Genomic DNA, 24510 nt, shown 5'->3' on the forward strand with positions numbered 1-24510 from the left:
GCCTTTAAAGTTTCCATGTCAAGCTCAGTCTTCGCATGACAGCGAACATATTTCTTATTGAGTCGTGGATATATTTGCAGATGTTATTTCCTCTTTTTTGTGTCATACGTTTCAGCATTTTATCTGGTGAGGCAGCATTAGAGAATTCGCAGAGCGTGATCCACCGCCGCTGTTAGTGTAAGCGGGATGATATTTCTCCAGCCAGCAGTGATAATACCAGCGCCGTCACGCTTCATATAACTATCAGTCTCTGATGGAACTTGTGTTAAAAGTTAATTTCTTCACTTTCCCTATAAAATCAGAGAGCGCCTCCAGGTATTTTTGGAAACTCCGCTTTCACAGTCCCTCACCGCCAGCCTGACCTGATAAGGGAAACGGAGACAATAATATGATTTACTGCCAGTTCTGGAGTATGGGGCCGCCTTACAAAAATGTAATGGGTTTTGATGGCCCCCACTTGAGCTGCGGTGATCACTCTACCCCATAAAGTGAGGTGAAGAAGCAATTAATAGGCAGACAGTGATGGGACTCAAAGGTGTATTGTAAACCCCCCCCCCTTCCCGCTCATAAGAGTTGGGGTCACAGAGGTGTCCATACAAAAATGGCGCCAGAAAATTTGGGTGCAGGGTGAAGCTGGAAAACGGCTGCCCCTGCTCTTACAAAGGTTCCAGCAGCGTTAATGACTGGTACTAGACTTATCTCGGCTGCCAGCTACTGGCCAAATTACGCTGGAGAATCTGTACTGTAAAATTCTTACAATAAAAAGCATACCATTCTTTTCATTATGTTCTCCTGGGCCCCTCTGTGCTGTTTTTGCCACTCCCTGCTGCAATCCTGGCTTGTAATTGCCAGTTTTAGGCAGTGTTTACAAACAAGACATGGCTGCTAACAGCATGTGATAGGCTGGGAGGAGCTCAGTGTGTGAGTCATACGGAGCTTGGAGGGGGCCTGGAGAGGGTGTGTATAGCTTCTATCCTATCACAAGCAGACCTGCACATTCCAGCCTGAGCCCGAAAGAGCCAACAGAGGAAAGAAGATTAGATTATATAACAGAGATAACACAGCCACTGTGCAACTAGGAAAGGCTGCAGTAATCCATAGCTCATTAGAACAGGTATAGGAACTTATAGGATAGAAGAAATAAGGCTGAAAATTTTGTTACAGAGTCTCTTTAAAGTAGGAACTTCAGCCTAAACAAACATACTGCCATTAGGTATACATTAGTTATCTATATATATAAAATCGGATGTGTGTATGTATGTGTGTGTATGTATGTGCCGCGATCACGCGAAAACTGCTTGACCGATTTGAACGAAACTTGGTACACAGATCCCTTACTACCTGGGATGATATGTTCTGGGGGTCTCGCGGCCCCCCCTGCACACGTGGGCGGAGCTACAAACAGCAAATCAGATTTCACCCATTCAAGTCAATGGAAAAAATGTAAAAGGCTGCCATTCTCACAGTAATCAAGTCAGAGTCCCCACACATGGCACAGTTGGTCACTTGGTGACCGAGGTTACAAATCCAGGAAAAGTGGGCGGCGCATAAAACTGCCAATCAAATTTCAGCCATTCATTTAAATGGGAAAATGTAAACTGCAGCCATTCTTAGACTGTTAATTGCAGGGTTCTCAAACTTGGTACACTTGGTCACTGGGTGAATACGATTACGATTCAAGAAAATGGGTGGAGCCTACAACAGCCAATCAAAATTCACCTATTGATTTTCAAGGGGAATATTTAAACTGCTGCTATTCATACACTTTTAATGGCAGAGGCTTCAAACCTGCTACAGTCGGTCATTGGGTGACTGGGGTCCACATTCACTAAAGGGGCGGGGCCACATACAGCCAATCAGATTTCCTTGGTGAATAAACTGCTTCCATTCACATATTTTTTTATGCCAGGAACCTGAAAGCTCACAAACTTGGTCATTGAGTGACTGTGTTTGTCAAGGTTACAAAAAGTGGGCGAAGCCAAAAAAACTTTTATTGGGAAAATATAAACTGAAGCCATTTTTACACCGTTAATGGCAGGGTTCTCAAACTTTGCACAGTTGGTCACTGGGTGACTGAGATTAAGATTTTGGAAGGTGGGTGGAGCCTACAACGGCCTATAAAAATTCACCTTTTGATTTTCAAAGGGAATATTTCATCTGCTACCATTCTCTTATACTGTGAAAAGCAGATTCCTCAAACCTGGTACAGTTGGTCGCTGGGTGACTGGGGTCCAAATTCGGAAAGGGGGCGGAGCCACAAACAGCCAGATTTGTTTATTTTTCAATGGGAATATACAAAGTATTGATACCAAGGACCCCAAAGCCGATAAACTTGATAACTGAGTGACTGTATGTCAAGGTTAGAAAAAGTGGGCGGTGCCAACAACTACATTTTTAACATGGCAGGGTTCCCAAACTTTACACAATTGGCCACTGGGTGACTGGGATGAATATTCAGAAATGTGGGTGGAGCCTACAACAGCCAATCAAAATGTACCTATTGATTTTCAAGGGGAATATTCCCATTGCTACCATTCTCACACTGTTAGTGGCAGAGGCCTCAAACCTGATACAGTCAGTCATTGAGTGACTAGGGTCCAAATTCACTAAAGGGGTGGAGCCACAAACAGTCAATCAGATTTGTTAGATTGATTTCAGCCATTCTGTTATTGGCAGGGTTCTCAAACGTGACACAGTTGGCCACTGGGTGACTGGGACTAATATTCAGAAAAGTTGGTGGAGCCTACAGCAGCCAATCAAAATTCACCTTTTGATTTTCAAGGGGAATATTTACATTGCTGCCATTCATGCACTCTTAATGGCAGAGGCCTAAAATCTTCTACAGTCAGTCACTGGGAGACTGGGGTTTAAATTCTGAAGGGATCAGGCCAAAAACAGCCAACTAGATTTGTTTAATTTCAATGGTAAAATGCAAAAATGTTCAAATTCATTTGTTCAGCCAAAAACAGCCAGATTTCTTTGCTGGATAAACTGCTTCCATTAGCACAATTTTGATGCCACGAACTCAAAAGCTCACAAACTTGGTCATTGAGTAGTGACTGTGTGTCCAGGTTACAAAAAGTGGGTGGAGTTAAAAACACATTTTTCTGGGAAATTGTAAACTGCAGCCCTTTTTCACTGTTAATGGCAGGGTTCTTAAACTTAGCATAGCTGGTTACTGGGTGACTGGGATTAATATTCAGAAAGGTGGGAGGAGCCTAAAAATGGCAATCAAAAATCACATGTCACTTTTCAAGGAGAATATTATAATTGCTGCCATTCTTGCACTTATGGCACAAGCCTCAAACCTGGTACAGTTGGTCATTGGGTCACTGGGGTTCAAATTCAGAAAAGGGGACAGCGCCACAAACGGTAAATCAGATTTGTTTTATTTCATGGGAAAATACAAATTATTGATGCCAAGGACCCCAGAGCTCACAAACTTGGTCATTGAGTAGTAACTTTGTGTCCAGGTTACAAAAAGTGGGCAGAGCAAAAACCAATTTCACTGGGAAAGTGTAAACTGCAGCCCTTCTTACACTGTTTATGGCAGGGTTCACAAACTTTGCCCAGATGGTCACTGAGTGACTGAGATTAATATTCAGGGAAGTGGGTGGAGCCTATAATAGCCAATCAAAATTCACCTGTTGATTTTCAAGTGGAATATTTAAATTGCTGCCATTTTTACACTGTTAATAGCAGATGCCTCAAACCTGCTACAGTTGGTCATTGGGTGACTGGGGTTCAAATGCTGGAGAGGGGCGGAGCCACAAACTGCCTATCTGATTTGTTTAATTTCTATGGGAATATACAAATTATTGATGCCAAGGACCCCAAATCTCACAAACTTAGTCATTGAGTGTTTGTGCGTTAGGGTTAGAAAGTGGGAGGAGCCCACACCAGTCAAATACATACCCGGGCAACGCTGGGTCATCAGTGGGTGGAGACAAATACAAATTTTACTGGGAAAATGTAAACTGCAGCCATTTTTACATTGTTAATGGCAGGGTTTTTAAACTTTGCACAGTTGGTCACTGGGTGACTGGGATTAATATTCAGAAAGTGGGTGGAGCCTAAAAAGTAGGCTCCACCTATTGCTTTTCAAGGGGAATATTTAATTGCTACCATTCTTGAACTGTTAATAGCACAGGCCTCAAACCTGGTACAGTTAGTTATTGGGTGACGGGTTCAAATTCAGAAAAGGGTGTGGAGCCACAAACAGCCAATCTGATTTTTTCATTTTAATGCAAATTATTGATACCAATGACAGCAAAGCTCACAAACTTGGTCATTAAGTAATTGTGTGTTAGGGTTAGAAAAAGTATGCAGAGCCAACACCAGCCAAATACATACCCGGGCAACGCCGGGCAATCAGCTAGTGTTAATTAAAATAAATAGGTAATATAATCTCTTACCCACCATTTTAAAAGAACAGGCAAAGGTTTGTGATTTCATGAGGGCAGCCAATCTTTTTGGTTGAAAGGAGGTGACAGGGAGCATGAGACACAGTTCCAACTGTCCTGTGTCCTAATCACCCCTCCCAGTTGCTAGGCAACGAGAACAGCAACATCAGAAATCCCATCATGCTTTGCACAGCATCAGGGGAAAAATTCCTGGGCAGTTTTTTGATGGGGCGGAGCTTAGCTTCTAAGCTGCTAAAAATTTGGCTTGGGTATGAAAAACAAAGTTCTGATGCTGGGAAACTGCAAAAGAAACACCAGGCCTTTTCAGTCCTGCTGAGTAGATTTTTAGTCTGGTTCACTTTAAAAACCGTTTCACTTACCTGGGGCTTCCCCAAGCCCTCTGCAGTCATTCTCTCCCGCGTCGGTCCTCTATGATCCTTCGTTCTCCTGCCGCTGTGCAGTTTCGTTACCAGTAACATGAAGAAGGATATGCGTGGCTAGGGCTGTGCAAACGCAGTTGCTGTTGACTTACAAGTCACCGGTAACGAAAGTGCACCGCAGCGGCGCTTGATATAATTTCCTCCCTTATACTTTTTTTTTCTCCTACCAACTGCACTGTCATATCTGTCTTGCTTTGTAAACACATGTGAGCACACAGAGATTGTATTTCAGCAGCTTCTGCAGAGCGCTGAGGTGTATTTCCCTTCTCAGCCCCTTTCACACTGAACTGCCATCAGCCAATCAGTGAGGAGCAGGTATGTGGAAGGGGCAATGTACCAAATAGAGCCAGATTGACTGAGATATAACGCATTACAACAGAAACCTTTATGATTATATTGGAATGTTTGCAACGCAGGGTCAGAATTTAGACTACACAATAAACACAGAGCAGTGGGCAAATTGAATTTCATTTTGTGGGCGACAATCCCGTTTTAAGGGATCCAGATCCTTCCTTCCATCTTAGGTGAGTATGTAACTCCTCCCCCCCCTTTCCCTTCCGGTGGCTACCAGTATCCTTTAAACAGGTGGCTGAGCAGATGCCCATGCCCAAATGTCTGCCTAACTTACGTACAAGATGTAGTTCAGGTTCCCTGTTACACAAAGCCACCCATTATATAGCCTTTACAACCCCTGGAGATTTGCCTATTATTTAAACATCATCATTACAAGATCCAGAACACCCGGGAAGCTGCCTCACCGTTTTACTTCTTCAATAAAGTTTTGATAAGCCCTGCGGCTTCTGCCATCAATTTTGTATCATCGGTGTACCGGCTTAAAATTTTTATTTTGAAGTTTACGGCATCGTAGCTCAATTACAAAATAATGAATCTCCAGGAGGAGTCGGGCGTAATGCCCAAGTTGTTTTGCTGCGACAAAGCTTATAATTTATTCTCCAAATGAGGAATTGCAAATATATTTGAGGTTTTTTTTTATTATTAAAGACAAATTGGAGAACGTATTTGTCCTCACAACATGATTATAGCTTTTTGTTAAAAAAAATAAATTCTACCTTTACAAAACTCCAAGAGGAGCCGGTGCTTAAAGTGGATCTCTGTCGCAGAAATTAGACTCATCTTTTGATGAGTTGATGGGAATCTGGACTGTGTACATGGTAGTTTGCCACCCTGTAAATACTATATGTACCCCTGACAAACCCTTCTCAGGTGAAACGTGGTGTTGAGCACATCCGTATACTATTGACTGGACACTGAACAGTTTAATTACCTACACTTTGGAGCCTTGACACAACTCACCGAGTCTTTGTGTTATATAATTGCCGTTGCCCTATATATTTTAATAACCTAATAAAAGTTATCCTTTAGTGTGTTTTAGGGGCTATTTCCTTTTAGGAGCCAGTTTAATATATTGTTTTCCAAGTCTCCAAATCCGTTTTAATGGTATGTAAGGTAAACCAGTAAGGAAAGATAGGGTGCTGGCAAAACCCAGTTGCAAAACGGCAACAACGGATTTTTGCTTGAAGGTGATGTCATCGACCACCAAGAGAGGGTTGACTTGCTTCGGTGTGGTTAGGTTGCACAACATAAAAAGAGATAATTGGGAAAATGGAAAAAAAATTGCTCAAACTCAAAAAATTAACCCTGATGGAGGTTCGGAGGTATAATGCTGGGAGGGAGTGGCCCTAAAGGATGTGTAAAATGATCAAAAACAGCTTAAAAGGCTAGAAAACCTTGCCCCGAGACTAAAACTGTTAAGGGATAAAAAGAAAGTAATTCAAAAACATATACAACGCAGGGTCCTTCTGCAGTCCAGGTGTACTTTAAATTACAAAATGGCTTGTGCAAAGGTGGCCATATACAATTCAATTCACTCAGTAGGCAGTAGCATTGTTATAAAGTCTTGCCCAAGGTCTCTCTACTGAATAGGATATGGCTTACTGAACAGGAAAACCCGAGATTCAAACCCTGATGATCTGTGTCTGCTTGAGCATCGACCATCCCTTCTCTCATAGAGCCCTAGGCATTGGCCTATATGGCCTTGTCACAAATCCAGGCTTACTTTAAAGGGGAACCTCAGCCTAAACAAACATACTGTCATTAAGTTACATTAGTTATGTTAATTAGAATAGATAGGTAATATAATCTCTTACCCACCCCGTTTTAAAAGAACAGGCAAATGTTTGCGATTCATGGGGGCTGCCATCTTTGTCATGGGGGCAGCCATCTTTTTGGTTGAAAGGAGGTGACAGGGAGCAGGAGACACAGTTCCAACTGTCCTGTGTCCTCATCACCCCTCCCAGCTGCATGTGCTAGGCGTCAAATTCAAAATGTAAAAAAAAAAAAAAAAATTTGCACCAAAACAGCAGGAGAACAACATCAGAAATCCCACCATGCTTTGCACAGCATTAGGGGAAAAATGCCCGGACAGTTTTTTTCTGTGCAGCTAAAAATGAGGCTTGTATAAGAGAAAAAAAAGTTCTGATGCTGTGAAACAGTTAAAGAAACACCAGGCCTTTCCAGTGCTGCTGAGTCAATTTTTAGTCTGGAGGTTAACTTTAACCAGTACACTATCCAGCCACTGAGTACACTTACTCAGTCCGTGACATAACACAGCAATATCTTGCTCAACTGAAGTGTAGTTCTCCTTCAGGAAAGAACTTTCCTACGGACATCAGTAACGTGCCTAATTGCAGTGGCAGTTCTGATTTACAAATTATCTGCTGGCACATCATGGAAATGTCACTAAAAATGCCAAAAAGCTCTCTCCTTTTCTCTTTTTAATAAGGTTAAGTGAGCGGAGATGCCTCCAAAGCCTTCAGACAGTGATAGCAGCTATCCATCACTGTGTTGTGTCGCCGTGTTCCAGGAAATATCGGTGTGTGATCGAAGGTGATGAAGTAAACACGGTCATCTAATAAGGAAAATCAGCAGTTTCTCACGTCCGGAGAACAGATATTGCCCAGCAAACCCGAAAGGCAGACTTTAAAAAAATAAATAAATCAAATGGAAAAAAGTAAACCTCTGAAAGAATATAATGACAAGAAACAGTTGATCACCTCATTAGCTGTGTGACATACAATCAAAATTAGCAATTAGGTCAATTAAGAGGGGTCAGGGATATAGAGATATATAGATATAGATATATAGATATACAGATATAGATATATATTAGGCATTGCCTGAGACCTGGACAGTGAGGATCAGTGATGGTGGCGGAAGAAAAAACAGGAGGCAACGGGACTTTTTTTATTATTATTATTTTTAGTATATATAGTGCAGCATCTTCCGCAGCGCTGTACAGAGGATATTGTCCCTAACTGTTCCTCAGAGGAGCTCACATTCTAATCCCTGCCGTAGTCATATGTCTATGTATGTATTGTGTAATGTATGTATAGTAGTCTAGGGCCAAATTAGGGGGAAGCCAGTTAACTCATATTTATGTTTTTGGGATGTGGGAGGAAACCAGAGTGGCCGGAGGAAACCCACACAGACACGGGGAGAATAACGCAGCAATGATAAGCCACCATGGAACAGAGAAAGGCAGGAGGTATCAGGAAGCAACATTTCTAGCATTTCTGGAGGGAGAGTGCATGTCTGCCGGAAGTCCATGGCACATTGGTCAGGATGTTAAGGATGCTTTAATTTTCTGAATACCCTAATCTTTCCCACTCATCACGTATTGCCAGAAAGTTATTCTGGCTTTTTTTTACTGCTAAGGTGAAAGTGGAGCTACACCTTACAGGCAATCTGAAGTGCAAGGGATATGGAGGCTGCCATATTTATTTACTTTTAAACAATGCAGATTTCTTGGCTGTCCTGTTGATCCCCTCCCTCAAATACTTATACTTACTAGCCATAGACCTGAACAGGCATGCAGATCAGATGTCTCTCACAAAGATCTGACAAGGTCAGCTGCATGCGTGTTTCAGGTGTGTGATTCAGACACTACTGACCAGAAAGATAAGCAGGACTGCCAGGCAACTGCTTTTATTTAAAATGAAATAAATATGGCAGCCTCCATATACCTCTTTCTTCAAGTTTCCTTTAAAGGAACCCGGAAGCCAAAAAAAACCCACATATTCTATAATGAATTGTATGTGTAATATGGATAAGGAATAGAACATAAGTAGCAAAGAAGAGTCCCATATTTTTACTTTGTTATATAGCTTTTTATTTTTTTTATTTTTTTTTTAAAACATTGCATTAAAGGGAAGGTTCAGGGAGGGTGGGTAAAAAATAAAAATCATTTTCCACTTACCTAGGGTATCCTCCAGCCCGTGGCAGGCAGGAGGTGCCCTCGCCGCCGCTCCGCAGGCTCCCGGTGGTCTCCAGTGGCCGACCAGACCTGGCCAGGCCGGCTGCCAGGTCCGGCTCTTCTGCGCTCCAAGGCCCGGAACTTCTGCGTCCCACGCCGGCGCTCTGACGTCATCGGACGTCCTCCGGGCTCTACTGCGCAGGCGCAGAACTACTGCGCATGCGCAGTAGAGCCCAGAGGATGTCCGATGACGTCAGCGCGCCGGCGTGGGACGCAGAAGTTCCGGGCCTTGGAGCGCAGAAGAGCCCGACCTGGCAGCCGGCCTGGCCAGGTCGGGTCGGCCACCGGAGACCACTGGGAGCCTGCGGAGCGGCGGCGAGGGCACCTCCTGCCTGCCACGGGCTGGAGGAAGCCCCAGGTAAGTGGAAATTGATTTTTATTTTTTACCCACCCTCCCTGAACCTTCCCTTTAAACTGTAACAGTTGCCGTTTTAAACCCACGCTCTTTCTTTTAAGCTAGACAACAGAGCAAAGCTAATGACGCTTTGAACGTTCCTGCAGTAAAACCTTATCTCAACCTGTCTCTCATTGTTTCTTGGCTGTTTAAGTGCTTCAGAAAACAAACAGGACTGCATTTGACCTAAGTTGGCTTGAATAGCTCAGAGAAGCTGTTTTGCATAGATGCCAACAAGTTTCTTGGTTATTCCTGTGCTGGAAAACAAAATGACTCTCTTCTTTGCTAGTAATGTTCTCTTTCTTAGCTGTACTACACATAATGTACAATTCATTATCTCATACGTTTATTTTTGCTTCAGGTTTGCTTTAAATGGAACTTGAGGTGAACCTTTGGTAAAAAAAAAAAAAAAAATAACCTACTGAAGAAGAGGGTAGCCTCTGGATGCTGTAGATGCTTCCCGCGTGCTCCTCCCACTGCCGCCGCTCAGTGGGACCCTCCAAAAGATCCTGGCCGCGCTGTGGAGTCGGTACAAAAATCATCCAACTCAGTCTCCTCAGTTTATGAAACTTCCGACTCCAGGTACCCAAATTGGCTCTGACTCCTCGACTGAGTCTAATACTAACCAGGGCTGTGGATTTTGTACAAAAATCATCCGACTTCCGACTCAGACTCTTCAGTTTATGAAACCACCAACTCCGACTCCAGGTACCCAAAATTGTTCCAACTCCTTGACTCCAACTTCAACTCCTCAGCACTGGTGATGCACCTGCAGCAAGCCCTTGTTGGAATTCCTCCGGGGTCCTCCTTCGGCAAAGAAGGACCAGAGGATAGTGTGGAAAGCCTCTATAGGATCCACAGGCTTCTCTCTTCTTAGGTTAGTATGTATTTTTTTCACCCAAAGTTTGCCTTGGGTACACTATAAGTACCCAAACTCTTCAAGGTTTGCTAAAACATAATAAACACTGTACAGAAATGTATAGTGATTTTAACCTAGTTATGCTAATACCGCCGTAGTTGAAGGGGGTCTCCTCTGGTCTCATCTGGGTGACACCACTTTGAGAGCCTGTTCCGTTTTTTGCCACAAGGAGGGCGACCACATCCAGTCCCATTTGGACAGTGGCTTGGTGCCCCTCTGCAACCTTCTTTTGTGAGTAGCCATTTTGTCTTTCACATTTCCTAATTTCTGCCAAAACTTACTACACCATTTAGACTTCCGTTGTGTTTGTGCTTTTTTTCTCCAGTAGGGTGTTCCGTCACTCCACCTATACCCAAACTATACAGAAATCGATAACCATGGAGTATTTTGTGTTCTGAGCCCAGAGTTCAGCTTTGAAAGTAATGAATGTTTTTATGTCCGAATTATACATACTTCTTGTACCTTGAAGAGTGTGAAGAGAGTCTTTTTGCTTTTAGGAGAGTCTAATGAGCCTTTCACCCAAGGCTGCTGCAGGAGACACGGTTTCCAAGAATATAGCGGCAGAAGGAGAGCGGGATGACCTTTCACTGCCTTACAAAGATGGAAATTCTCAGCAGCACTCCATTATCATAATTGCGCTGCCCTTGTTGGAGATTATCCTTAACAGTGATATTCGCTAACCCCGGGTCACCAGCACCGTAATGAGCTCGCCTCGCATCTCTCATTTAAAGTTGGTGGAAAAGAGAGATCATTTGAAAGCAATTTAAAGCTAAAGCAATTCTGTGGTCTTATATTCCCACGATGGGTGAAAGAAGCAAAATTTACTTGGCTTTGATGGCAGGGAGTTAAGGGTATCTGAGGTGGGTGTGGTGGAGCTGGAAGCTGAAGGAACAATAACCGGTGCTTAAAAAGAACATATCTGGGCAGCACGGTGGCATAAAGGATAGCAGGCTCGCCTTGCAGCGCCGGTTCGAATCCCAGCCAAGGCACTGTCTGCATGGAGTCTGTGTGGGTTTCCTCCTGGCACTCTGGTTTCCTCCCACATCCCTACAACATACGGATAAGTCATTTGGCTTTTCTCGAAATTGGCCCTAGACTACTATACAGTGACCAGACCTACACTGAGCAAAAATAGACGCAGCACTTTTGGTTTTTCTCCCATTTTGCATGAGCTGAACTCAAAGATCTTAAACATTTTCTAGACCCATTAGGGCCCGTTTCCACTGGCCACCGCGCAGGGCAGTGAGACGCGCGGTGGCACTTCCTGGTCAGCGGGAACGCTGACAAATCCCAGAAGCACGGCTATAGGATTCGCAGCCTCCTGCACGGAAACTGACGGCAATGTTGATTGAATCGCTAAGGTAAGCGATTCAGCCGGCGGCGCCATAGTTTCCTATGGCAGAGTTTCCCCGCGGTTCGCCTGCGGGGAAACTCTCTGAATTCGGCCTGGTTTCCGCAGTAGTGGAAACGGGCCCTTACTCTCAAATATTGATCACAAATCTGTCTAATTAAGCTCAACACACACCATACAATCTTGGTTGTACAGATTTACCAAATCTATGTAGTATAAGGGCCAACAGATTGAAAATACCTTGAATGATTGAATGGATAAGCTCTTATACTACATTAAAGTGGTAAGATTGAACAACCAAGATTGTATGGTGTGTGTTGAGCCTAAGGGCCCTTTTCCACTAGAGGTGATTGCGATGCTGAATCCCAAAATCGCAAATCTTTCGCGATTTTAAAATCGCTAGGATTTGCTACACAACCTAGGCATGCCGCGGAGCGATTTTTGCAGCGATTTTGCTATACTGCATAGCAAAATCACAATTGCAATCGCCGGGAAAAATTCGGACCTTTGCTGAAGCGTAATCGCTAGCGTTTAGCGCAAATGCTAGCGATTGCTAGGGGAAAAGGGCCCTAAGGCTGGGTGCACACATGACTGTGCGTGAAAGGGCGAGTTTTCTGTCATGTGCGGTTTTTATTTGTATGCGTTTTTGGTGCGTTTGCGTTCTACAAAACGCATGTGTTTTGCATGCATTTTCGTTGCATTTTTCAATTGCATTTTATGCAAATCACTAGGTAGACAACAGGAAGCGGAAATACATCAGAAAACAATAAAAAAAAAACGCATGAAAGACGCATTCCATTGTGTTACCATTGAATTTCATTATGTGCGTTTTTTGAAGCGATTTTTGAGTTATGTGACACTAACATAGGCAGAAAGTCATTCATAACACAGTTTATTCTCAGACACAATTTCTTCTTATTTGTACTTTAAATTGTAATATTTTTAATATTTTTTTTTTTTTTTTTTTTATGGACCATCGTTCGACTTTTCTCTCTCTTTTTTTTTTTTTTTTTTTTTTTTAACCAGTTCAGGACTGTAGGCTTACAACCCCCTAGTGTCCAGGCTATTTTTTACAATTCAGTGCTCTGCAGCTTTAACTGCTCGCTGCAGAGCCATACAATTTAGCACACAAATGGATCACCCCCCATTTTCTGCCCACCAGCAGAGATTTCTGTTGGTGGGCTCTGACTACTGCTGCCCGTTTTAGGGGGTCTTTTTGATACATTTTTGTTGTTGTTTTATTGTAAATACAAACATTGTTTTTTAATTTCTTCATCCCCCTCCCCCCATCAGCCAATCGGGGCGATCTTCTCTCATTGGCATTAGCTTATGAGAGGGGATCGCGTTCTGAGTGTCTCTGGGGGACAGCCAAGTGACAGGGCTGTCTCTAGTACAGCGCTGCATTAGATCGCAGCACCGTACAACATAAACAAATGGCTGTTTGTCTTTTTTTACAGTCTGCTAGCGGCGATCCCCGCTGGCAGTCTGTTGACGGAACGCCGGTCGGCGTTAGGCGGTCCTGGGGGAGCCACCTTAGAGCCATAGGGGTTAACGACTTGACGACCACAGAGTTAACCCCCCCTAACGACCAGGCTCTTTTTTGTTGCGCTGGGCTGTGCAGGCTTTTCATTCTCCTGCACAGCCCAGCTATGGAGCCCAGCGATCGGACTCACCTCCTTTTTTTGTCCCTAAGGGGACATGCCACCGGAGGCGTCCAATCGCTGCAGCAGTTTTATTTATTTATTTTTCTTCTTTAGCCTCATCGAGGCTCTCTCTCTCCCCTTCCCTCCTCCCCTCTGTGCTCTGAATGGAACAGGTCGACGATCTGTCCTGTTCCACCTCTCATAGGCATTAGCCTATGAGAGGACTGTGATCCCCGGCCAATCAGAGGCCGGGGATCGCCGACCTTGTACAGCGCTGCCGGAGACCACATCGGTGTACGCATGTAAACAAAGGGGATTTCTTTCTCCTTTCGTTTACAAACAGCCTGCTAGCCGCGATCGGCGGGCTAGCAGGCTGATCAAGGAACTCCGTTCCGTGAAGTGGCAGGGAACGATCGCGCATGCGAGCATCCGTTTCCTGGGAAACTGCAGCCCCAGGACTTGACGCCAATCGGCGTTAGGTGGACCTGGAGCTGCCGCCACGGCCACGCCCATCGGGTAGGTAGTTAAAGATTCTTTATTTTGGGAACATTTTTCAAACAAAAATAAACAAATAAGCCTGACATTGTGTCACAGAGTAATAACACATCACAGCATATTAAGTCGGCGGCCAACCAGCGTTGTCAGCATAGTATACCAACAGCACAATATGATGGCAATAGACCTCAATTAAATATATCGTGGTGTAAGCAGATTATAGCAACAGATGAACCACACAGCTGCTCCATGTGTGCTACAGACCCCTTAGCCATCCATCGGGTGTATATATAGCTCTTTGAGGGAACCCAGGGCACAAAGGGATCTGTCCTGCATTGATTTAGTTTTACTTTTAACTTCCTTAGGGCTCATCTTACATGCCTTCGTACTGAGAAGAAATATTAAAAAGGAACTCCAGTGAAAATAATGTAATAAAAAAAAGTGCTTCATTTTTACAATAATTATGTATAAATGATTTAGTCAGTGTTTGCTCATTTCTTTTCTCTCCCTGATTTACATTCTGACATTTATCACATGGTGACATTTTTACTGTTGGCAGGTGATGTCAGTGGAAGTAGCTGCTACTTGCTTTTTTTGGCAGTTGGAAACTGCTGTAAACAGCTATTTCCCACAATGCAGTGAGGTTCAGACAGGAAACTGCCAGGACCATGGTCCTCATAGTTTCCTGTGGGAGGGGTCTTGCCAAAATTTCAGCCATAACGAGCCCCCTGATGATCCATTTGAGAAAAGGAATAGATTTCTCATGTAAAAGGGGGTATCAGCTACTGAGTTGGGATGAAGTTCAATTCTTGGTTACGGTTTCTTTTTAAAGTGAACCAGAGGCAAAGCACCCTCATGTATTTTACCATATATATCAGGGAGAACGTTAGAAAAAACACCTACCCTGCTCTCTGTTTCATTCTTCACTGCTCAGCCTGCTTGTTATCAGCCCAGATAAAATCCCGACTGAGCATTCAGTCTGGCTTTGCTCAAGAATCATTATAGTTGAGTCTGTGTTTTCTGGTGTCTTTTCAAGCCCAAGCCTGCCCCCTTGTGGCTCTGTTTAGGAATCATTATAGCTGAATCATTATAGCAAAGCCAGACTGAATGTCATGAGGGTGCTTCGTTTCTGGTTCACTTTAACTGACTTGTCACTGCATTTTGTTGAAGGTCCCAGTCACAGTGGGATGTTGCAGAGCTGCGTTATAAAGTCTTATAACGCTGCTTACCGCAATGCAAGGATAATCCTATGGGATGTTCACAATGCGACATTAAAGTAGCGTTGAAAAAATGTTGCGTTATGGTTACTCACTGCTTGCAGTGCGTTACCTCTAAACGCAGATGCGTTGCGACTTTAACATCGCATTAAACCTCAACGTCCCACTGTGAATGTGACTGAAATTTAAAGAGAATCTGTAATTTAAAAAAAAAAACCTTTGGAGATACTTATCTGAGGAGGGGGGGGGGGGAAGTCTCTGGATCCCCCGTTTCCCCCGTCCTCCGGTGTCCCGACAATCTATCGCTTCAGCCCCCCAAACAGCAGCGAGGTAAATATTTACCTACCTCGATCCTGCGCCGGTACACTAGCAGCTCTCCGTTCGGGTTAAGGCAGAAATAGCCGAACCTCATCGGATCCAGTCAACTGCACAGGCGCGAGTCCTTTGCGCCTGCACAGTAGAGCGGCTACGATTGGGTTTAGGTATTTCCGCCCTTCCCGAGTGAAGAGCCGCTTGTGCGCCTGCATAAGATCGCGGAGAGATAAATCTCTCCGGAGAGGATTCGGGGGAGCCAGTGCTGGATTTCGCAAAGCTACAGGGAAGGGGGAAGCCTCATTGGGACCATGAGGCTTCCCCTCCCAAGGTAAGTATCCCCCAGAGAGCTTTTTTAAAAGTGGATCTGAGGTGAACTTTTACTCATTGCATAATTGTGTTCCTTTCCTATTGTTTATAGGGCATTCCTCAAGCCAAATACTTTTGCTTTTGTTTTAATACTCTAATTCAGTATAAACTAAACAATCCACGCCCACAAGTTTTCAGAGAGCCTTGGCAGTAGCAAGGGCTCATGGGAGCTCAGTCTGGGCAGGAGGAGGGGGAGGTGTTACTAGCCATTGATTTCAGAGGGAGGAGGGGGATTAGGTTTTTTTCACAGGTCTGAGTGCTCAAGATACAGATAAGCCTGCCTCTGTGTAATGTTTACTAACAACATGGCTGCTGTCATTGTATCACAGGAAGAAATAATCATTTTCTATTAAAGCTGTTTGCAGCTAGATATGCTGTGTAAACAATCTAAACTTTAGATAAGATATATAGACAAGTTACTTGTTATAGTTAGTTTTTCATCTCGGATCCGCTTTCAGTACAGCTTCTTTTAAGATTGATAAATATGATGAATGTAAGGTTTCACATCTTGGCCATGCTAATGACTTAGGACCAGATAAAATAAATGGGATACATCTGGTAACATCACACTTGGAAAAGCACTTGGGGATGTTGGTTAAAAATAACTTAAAGGGAAACTGAAGTGAGAGGTATATGAAAGCTGCCATATTTGTTTCCTTTTCAGCAATACCAGTTCCCTGGCTGTCCTGCTGATCCTCTGCCTCTAATACTTTTAGCCACAGACCCTGAACAAGCATGCAGCAGATCAGGTGTTTCTGACATTATTGTCAGACCTGACAAGATTAGCTGCATGCTTGTTTCTGGTGTGATTCAAACACTAATGCCGCCAAATAGATCAGAAAGGCTGCCAGGCAACTGGTATTGTTTAAAAGGAAACAAATATGGCAGCCTCCATATTCTTCTCACTTCAGTTGTCCTTTAAGCAACTATATTTGGTACTGAGCAGCTAAAACACATATAGTGCTGGAGTGGATGTGTTATCTAACTTGTTACTGTGCATTTTGTTGGCAGGGTTGAAAGAAAGGAGAGGGCGCGGTTGAAGACTGTGAAATTTAATGCCAAACCCGGCGTTATCGACTCTAAAGGGGTAAGTGCTGCTCAAAATTATTACTTACACAAAATACGCAATCATTAAATGTTTGCAGAAGTTATGAAATGGTGTCTAGGCTTTAAGGGGGGTACTGAGCTCCTGTTTCAAAAGTGTAAACATTTTTGCTAAATTACATAAATATTAATCAACATTAAATAAAAAATAACGCATTGACGAAACAATAAAATGCAAAAAGAAAGTACATAAAATAATGCATCAATAAATAAATAAAAAAAAACTCTAAAAATGGAAATAAACGTGTAAATAATAAAATCCAAACGTGTGGAAAAAAAAAAGAAAAAGCTTGTCTCAGTATTTTTTGTTTTATTTAACATCATGATCAGGTTTAGAAATAAATGCAAAATGTATGTAAATAAAATAATGCATCAAAAAAATGTAAAAAAACAAACTCTCAAAAATGAAAATTGTAAATAACATTCAAACGAGTGAAAAAAAAGAACAAAAAGTCTGTCTCAGGTTTGGGGTTTTGTTTTGCTTTCTTGTTACATTATGTTCAGGTTTAGAAATACATAGCTTGGCAAAATAATGACAATGCAGGGAGAAAGGGATTGGAGGGAAGCAAACTGTTCCATTGAAAGCTCCGATGTTCAAAAAATAATGGAGCGTAATTGAATTTCATCTCACGATGGCTCACAAAGCAGTGCTGCAGCCCAGCATGATAATATATCACTGCTGTTATTATTTCATTTAGCTTCCAAAGTATCCCTGTTTGTAAATGGAATGGTGGCTGATAAATGAGTCAAAGATGGTAATTATAACTCATTAATCTAATTCTGTGTTGATTGAAACTGACATTTTAAAGAATCCTTCATGTTCCAGAAAAGAAAAATAAATAAATATTAAAGCAGAACCGACACAAACAGGCACTTGCAATAATCTGACTCTCCACTTGGAAATATCTTTTGACATGTCTTCCGCACAGGCCTTTGTACACGGGTTGATTTCAACAGTGAGAACTTTTTAAAAAATCCATAACAGACTTAAAGGGGCACTATGGCGAAAAAGTGTAAAATTTAAAATATGCGCAAACGTAAAGAAATAAGAAGCACAGTTTTTTTCCAGAGTAAAATGAGCCATAAATTACTTTTCTCCTATGTTGCTGGCACTTAGTGTAGGTAGTAGAAATCTGACAGATGCGACAGGTTTTGGACTAGTCCATCTCTTCATTGGAGGATTTATTTTCAAAAGCACTTAGTGAATGGCAGTTGCTTTGTCCAACTGCCAAAAAACTGGGTAGCGAGCAGGGAAGCTGGCCAGCATCATTGTTTAAATCCATTTTAGGCAATATATAAAGAATAAAACCCTTGCTGAGAATCCCCTAAGAAGAGATGGACTAGTCCAAAACCTTTTGGTTCTGTCAGATTTCTACTACATACTATAAGTGACAGCAGCATAGGAGAAAAGTAATTTATGGCTCATTTTACTCTGGAAAAAACATACTTCTTTTTTGTCTATGTATGCACATATTTTAAATTTTACAATTTTTCTCCATAGTGCCCCTTTAACTTTGTTATGCTTGTTTGGTTTTTGAAATTCCTCGCTGTGGGTTTTACACATATCTGGAGTACCGCAAATGCTAATTCTTTGATGTTTCAGTGATATTATTTATGGTCTCATGTGACCCAGGCGAGGATCATTAATTAAAGGACCACCATCAGAAAAATATTGCAAAATGTAAAATACATGAGCACACATATTTTTTTTTTTTTTAAAAAAAGCTACATTTCTCCTACATTAAATGTGGTATAAATTTTTCCCCTGTGTTTCTGTCCCTTACAGTAGGCAGTAAATGATCTGAAAGATCTGACAGGTTTTGGACTAGTCCATCTCCTCATGAAGGATTCTCTGAGTTTTCTTTATTTAAAAAAAACTAACTGGGTGGCAGTTGCGCAGTGCAACTCTCAAAACAGTGTGCAAATGAGTAGGCAGGCTGTCCAGCATATTTGTATAGATCCTGTCCAGGGAATGCTTTTTGTAAATAAGGATGATACTGAAAATCCCCTATAAGGAGATGGACGATTTCAAAACCTGTCAGATTTTTTACTAGGGATGATCGGAAAGAGCAAAATCCGTATTCCGCCAGCGCTAAATTCTGTCGCCATTACATTTCCACAGGATTTTGTGCATTTCCACGGAGTTCTGGGCAGTCTAGCTGTGGTCCCATGGCGGTCATTTTGGCGCCGCAGGAGGTGTCGCTTAAGCCATGGGACCTAGCGGTGATCCCATGGCGGTCATTTTGGCACCGCAGGAGGTGTCGCGTAAGCTATGGGACCTGGCGGTGGTTCCATGGCAGTGGTTTTTGCGCCGCAGGAGGGGTCTCGTAAGCTTTGGGACCTTGCGGTGGTTCCATGGCGGTGGTTTTTGCGCAGCATGAGGGGATTAGTAAGCTATGGGACCTGGCGGTGGTTCCATGGTGGTGGTTTTGGCACCGCCGGAGGTGTCGCGTAAGCTTTGGGACCTGGCGGTGGTTCTGGCACCGCAGGAGGTGTCGCGTAGGCTATGGGACCTATACAAAATAGGTGGGATAGCTGAGATAGCTAGGGAGCTGGTTGCTAACATAGGATTGATTGCTTTTTGTTAACACTAATTGGTGCTGAAATAATTCCGATTTTCATGCAGAAATTCGTTTAAGTGGTTTTTGTAAGCCTCTGATTGGTGCAGAAATTCCTTTTTTCATGAAGAAATCCTGTTGTTTTCACTTTAAGCTTCTTCTAGAGGCTTCCCTGTGATTGGCTTACAAAAATCCGCATTCCGCCGGAATTACGCATCGTTCCGCGGAATTTCCGCTATAGCTCTATGGCAATTCCGTTCCGATGCGACGGAACGGAACCACCAAATTCCGTCCGGAATCGCGGAAAAATTAATTCCGCGGAACGCGGTGAGCATCCCTAGTTTTTACTACCTACTGTAAGTGACAGCAACATAGGAGACAAGTAACGTAGTGCATTTTACTCGGGGAGAAATACACTTCTTATAATTATGTGTTCATAGTGTATTTCAAATTTTAAAATTTTTTGCAATAGTGATCCTTAAATTTTTGCCAGCTAAAAGCAGTCAGTTTTTAGTAAATGTATACAAGGCAACACAAAGAGAAACTGAGAGCCCAAACCCAACCCCACTCAGGTTAAGAAGTTGCTCCATGGAGGTTGGAGAAAGAAAGGGGGTTGCACCTCTCCACCAAGGGTGGACTTTGCAACTCACAGAAGGTTGGAACAGAGACGCCAATACCAGGGTAAAATGCATTATAAAACGTTTAAAAGAGGATACGGAGGCAAGTCGGTGGAGGCGCCCTTAATCTTAACCCTCCTGGCGGTTTGCTAAAAAATCGCCAGGGGGCAGCAAATCTTTTTTTTTAATTTTTTTTTTTTTTTTTCATGTAGCGAGACAAAGTCTCGCTACATGATAGCCGCTGCTCAGCGGCATCCCCCCAGCCCCTCCGATCGCCGCCGGCGATCGGCGATCAGGAGATCCCGTTCAAAGAACGGGATCTCCTGGAGGGCTTCCCCCGTCGCCATGGCGACGGGGCGGGATGACGTCACCGACGTCAACGACGTCGTGACGTCATAGGGGATTCCGATCCACCCCATAGAGCTGCCTGGCACTGATTGGCCAGGCAGCGCACGGGGTCTGGGGGGGGGCGGCTGCGGCGCGACGGATAGCGGCGGATCGGCGGGTAGCGGCGGCGATCGGGCACTGCACGCAGCTAGCAAAGTGCTAGCTGCGTGCAGGAAAAAAAAAATTATGCAAATCGGAGCGGTGCCCACGGCGGCATACGCCAGGAAGGTTAACAAGCCATTAGCGGGGAAATAAACTTAAATAAAGTAAAAATACAAATAAAGAGGTATCTTACCTCATCAGAAGACTCATATAGGTGGAAAAGGAAGTCTTTATTAAAATAAAGTGGTTAAACTGTAGACAACGCATTTCACGGGACACAGCCCGCTTCATCAGGTCAATAAATAGAAACCGTAATTGCCAGCCGTGCAGTGCGGAGGCAAAAAATAGCCCGATATGCGCCCCCGCACGGCATTATCTGGAAATCAAGCAACCAGATGTCTTGACTAACCAGCATGCCTGAGGGGATAACAGAGAATACGCTTTGAGGTTTTTTTGGGGAGGTTGCAGGAAATAAAATACGATGTCTCACCAAGCCTCCAACATAGCCTTACTGTAGCTCCTAGCAGTTTCCGGCATCCGTACACGGCTCCCGGCGTGTCACTTGACACATCAGGAGCTATGGAGGATGTCAGAAAGTCGCTAAGAGCCTGCTATGAGCTTCAGGAAAGCTAGAAGATGTCTCTGGAGGCTCGTGACTATTTCATCCTGGATGGGGGTTGGAGGTTTGTGCTTTTTCAACCAGCAAGCACATGTCTCCGGCATCAGGTGATCCCTCCCTGGTGCCGGATACTAGGGACTTTGTTGTATTAGGAGTGGAGAGGGGTCAGGCACCCCAGCCTGAGTGAGTGGGCCACTAAGGAATCCTAATCTGCACCCCACACCCGTCTTCCTCCTTGGCCCAACAGCTGCCACATGGGCTAGTGTGACTGTAGTCGCCCCTGAATATCACTCTTTAGGAAACCACATGGCTGGAGTAAATAAGCAGTCAGATATAAAAGTGTTTTCCTTATCGGATTATCGATGTTTTAAAATGAAATTAATTTCCTGGCTGTTTGTTGTGGTGTTGTCTCCTCAAGTCTTAATGACAAGCCTCCATTTTCATCATGCCTCGTCCACGGCTCTGTGACTGCACAAACAATCTGTTCTGTCTCATCGCCAATATATTAACGTTTACCAAGTAACATACCTCATAGGTCACAGTTCACCGTGTCGCCGTGCGCCATGTTCCCTTCTCATTATGTGCCATTAGTCATCTTTTATTTCCATCACAAGATGTTTTTCTGGGGCTATATTATAGTGTTACTCCAAGCAATTAAAGTGATAAATCATACATTGCAGGAGTGGATATGGGCAGCTCAACCATAGGGAACTTGCACACACAAACCAAGTCACTTAAGATGCGTACATACCGACCCTTTCCCTGTCCATTTGTGTGACACTGCAGGGCCCCAGTGCTGTACAGGTGAGTCACTAGGCCTGCTCAGTGATGTCACTGGTCTCTAGTGAATGGATAGGCTGCATCCTCAGTGATGTCACTGGTCTCTAGTGAATGGATAGGCTGCATTCTCAGTGATGTCACTGGTCTCTAGTGACTGGATAGGCTGCATTCTCAGTGATGTCACTGGTCTCAAGTGAATGGATAGGCTGCATTCTCAGTGATGTCACTGGTCTCAAGTGAATGGATAGGCTGCATTCTCAGTGATGTCACTGGTCTCTAGTGAATGGATAGGCTGCATTCTCAGTGATTTAATTGGTCTCTAGTGAATGGATATGCTGAATTCTCAGTGATGTCACTGGTCTCTAGTGAATAGACAGGCTGCATTCTCAGTGGTGTCACTGGTCTCTAGTGAATGGATAGGCTGCATTCTCAGTGATGTCACTGGTCTCTAGTGAATGGATAGGCTGCATTCTCAGTGATGTCACTGGTCTTTGACTGGGTAGGCTGCATTCTCAGTGGTGTCACTGGTCTCTAGTGAATGGATAGGCTGCATTCTCAGTGGTGTCACTGGTCTCTAGTGAATGGATAGGCTGCATTCTCAGTGGTGTCACTGGTCTCTAGTGAATGGATAGGCTGCATTCTCAGTGATGTTACTGGTCTCTAGTGAATGGATATGCTGAATTCTCAGTGATGTCACTGGTCTCTAGTGAATGGATAGGCTGCATTCTCAGTAGTGTCACTGGTCTCTAGTGAATGGACATGCTGCATTCTCAGTGGTGTCACTGATCTGTAGTGAATGGATAGGCTGTCTTCTCAGTGAAATTCGTTATTTCTGTGACTGGACTGCATTCTTACAAACTGTAACTTTGCTGAGGCCCTTTCATCAGTGACACTGAGAAATGGGTCAGCCATATTCCAATAGCTTACAGGTCTCTCCTAAACCAGTGGATTATCTCCTGACACTTCTTTGACACGTTCTGACACTAGGATAAAGTCCCTCAGGCTTAGATAAATAACACAAGTCTTAAAGCAGGACGTGCAGCTTTAGCGATGCTGAGAGGCTGTCACGTCAGTCACTTGCTCAGCATTCAGTGGCGGGGCCATTCCCATCTGCTGTATTCAGATGAAAGTACCAGCAAAGTTTCTCTTCCCTCGGCTGAGCCCAGGGGATGGGCGCTGAATCCATTTTACATAACAATGCCTATTTGAATGGAGTTTATTATGATGCATTCTGAAGAGAGAACATTGTCATATTTTATCTCCTAATTATGCAATTACGCAAATGAGCTTCAGAAGCAATTTCTGCAGCATAACTCAGGAGAGGATCATCACATCTTTGGCATCATATTCAGCTGCATCCTGATGATGCCAAGTCTGATTTTCTCTCCTTCGTGGTGATGGCGGTAGAGAGGAACTCCGGGCGATGGGAAACTTATTAAAATGTGTCATCTCCATAGGCTTCTGCCTTCTCTGCGGTGTTCATAATCTCTTCAGAGTTTTTGTTATGAAGATAAAAGCAAAACAGAACTAAACGTTCTTCAGCCACCCAAATAACATTGCTTAAAGGAAACATCCAAGCTTCTCAAAAAATAGAAAATCCACTTACCTTGGGCTTTCTCCAGCCCCTGGCAGCCGTCCTGTGCGCTCGCCGTAGCTCCGGTGCCTCCCGTTGTCCCACGCTGCAGAAGCCGACCTGGCGAGGTCGGCTTCCTGGTCGGCTTCTTGTGTGCTCCACGGCGCGGGTCACATGGTCCTGCCAACGTCATCAGCATTGTACTGCGCAGTATGATGGTGATGACGTCGGCTGGACCACATGACGAACTTGTCAACATGATTCTTACTATTATGATGGATATTCATAGATGGGTATATTGAAGAGCTTTTATTACTGTTGTAGGCACTGCTATTGGCCTGATGAAGCGGGCTGAGACCCGCGAAACGCGTTGCCTGTGCTGATAATAAAAATCTTTTGTAATTATTACTGAGATTTTTATCATTGAGGTAAGCCACCTCATATTTTCTATCGTTTTTAGCTGATTTTAGATGCTTTTATTATACCAGGGCGCCTCTTTCCCTCCTTGTTGGCTAAGTATACCCCCGAACATATCTTGTTCGAGGGGTGGTGATAGACCACTAGTGGAGTCCCCACAGTGGACTTATTTTGCCATTTTTTTTTAAAAAGAGAGCGACCATCCTGCTGGTTCTGGATAGGACCACCCCGAGTGGAGTCGGGTTAGTTGTCTCTACCTGCTTCCTGTGGTTGGTTGCCCCTTGCAACCTCCCTTTGTGAGTAGTGCTTCTTCTTATTTATCTCCATTGTGTTTATTGACATATTGCACTACTGGGCTCCCATCTTTTGTCTCCTGTGCCTTTTTCTACAGGGTGCTGTATCACCCCTACTACAATTGCTTAGAACCACTGGCCCTTTAATAGCCATTGCCATTCAGTTGCATGCTGGGGGTTCTTT

At 43.8% G+C, this 24510-nt stretch overlaps 1 protein-coding gene across 17 annotated transcripts in view; it reads left to right on the plus strand.

The window, feature by feature from the left end:
- Positions 1-24510, plus strand: part of DLG2 (discs large MAGUK scaffold protein 2) — a 1711631-nt gene that overhangs the window by 1599399 nt on the left and 87722 nt on the right. For all 17 annotated transcript variants that reach the window (XM_068266685.1, XM_068266688.1, XM_068266686.1 and 14 more), the window contains one exon: positions 16888-16963. In XM_068266685.1, the coding sequence (XP_068122786.1) occupies positions 16888-16963 (76 nt within the window). The remainder of the gene's footprint in view (positions 1-16887; positions 16964-24510) is intronic.

This window comes from Hyperolius riggenbachi, chromosome 2, assembly GCF_040937935.1.
Source record: "Hyperolius riggenbachi isolate aHypRig1 chromosome 2, aHypRig1.pri, whole genome shotgun sequence".
NCBI lineage: Eukaryota > Metazoa > Chordata > Amphibia > Anura > Hyperoliidae > Hyperolius > Hyperolius riggenbachi.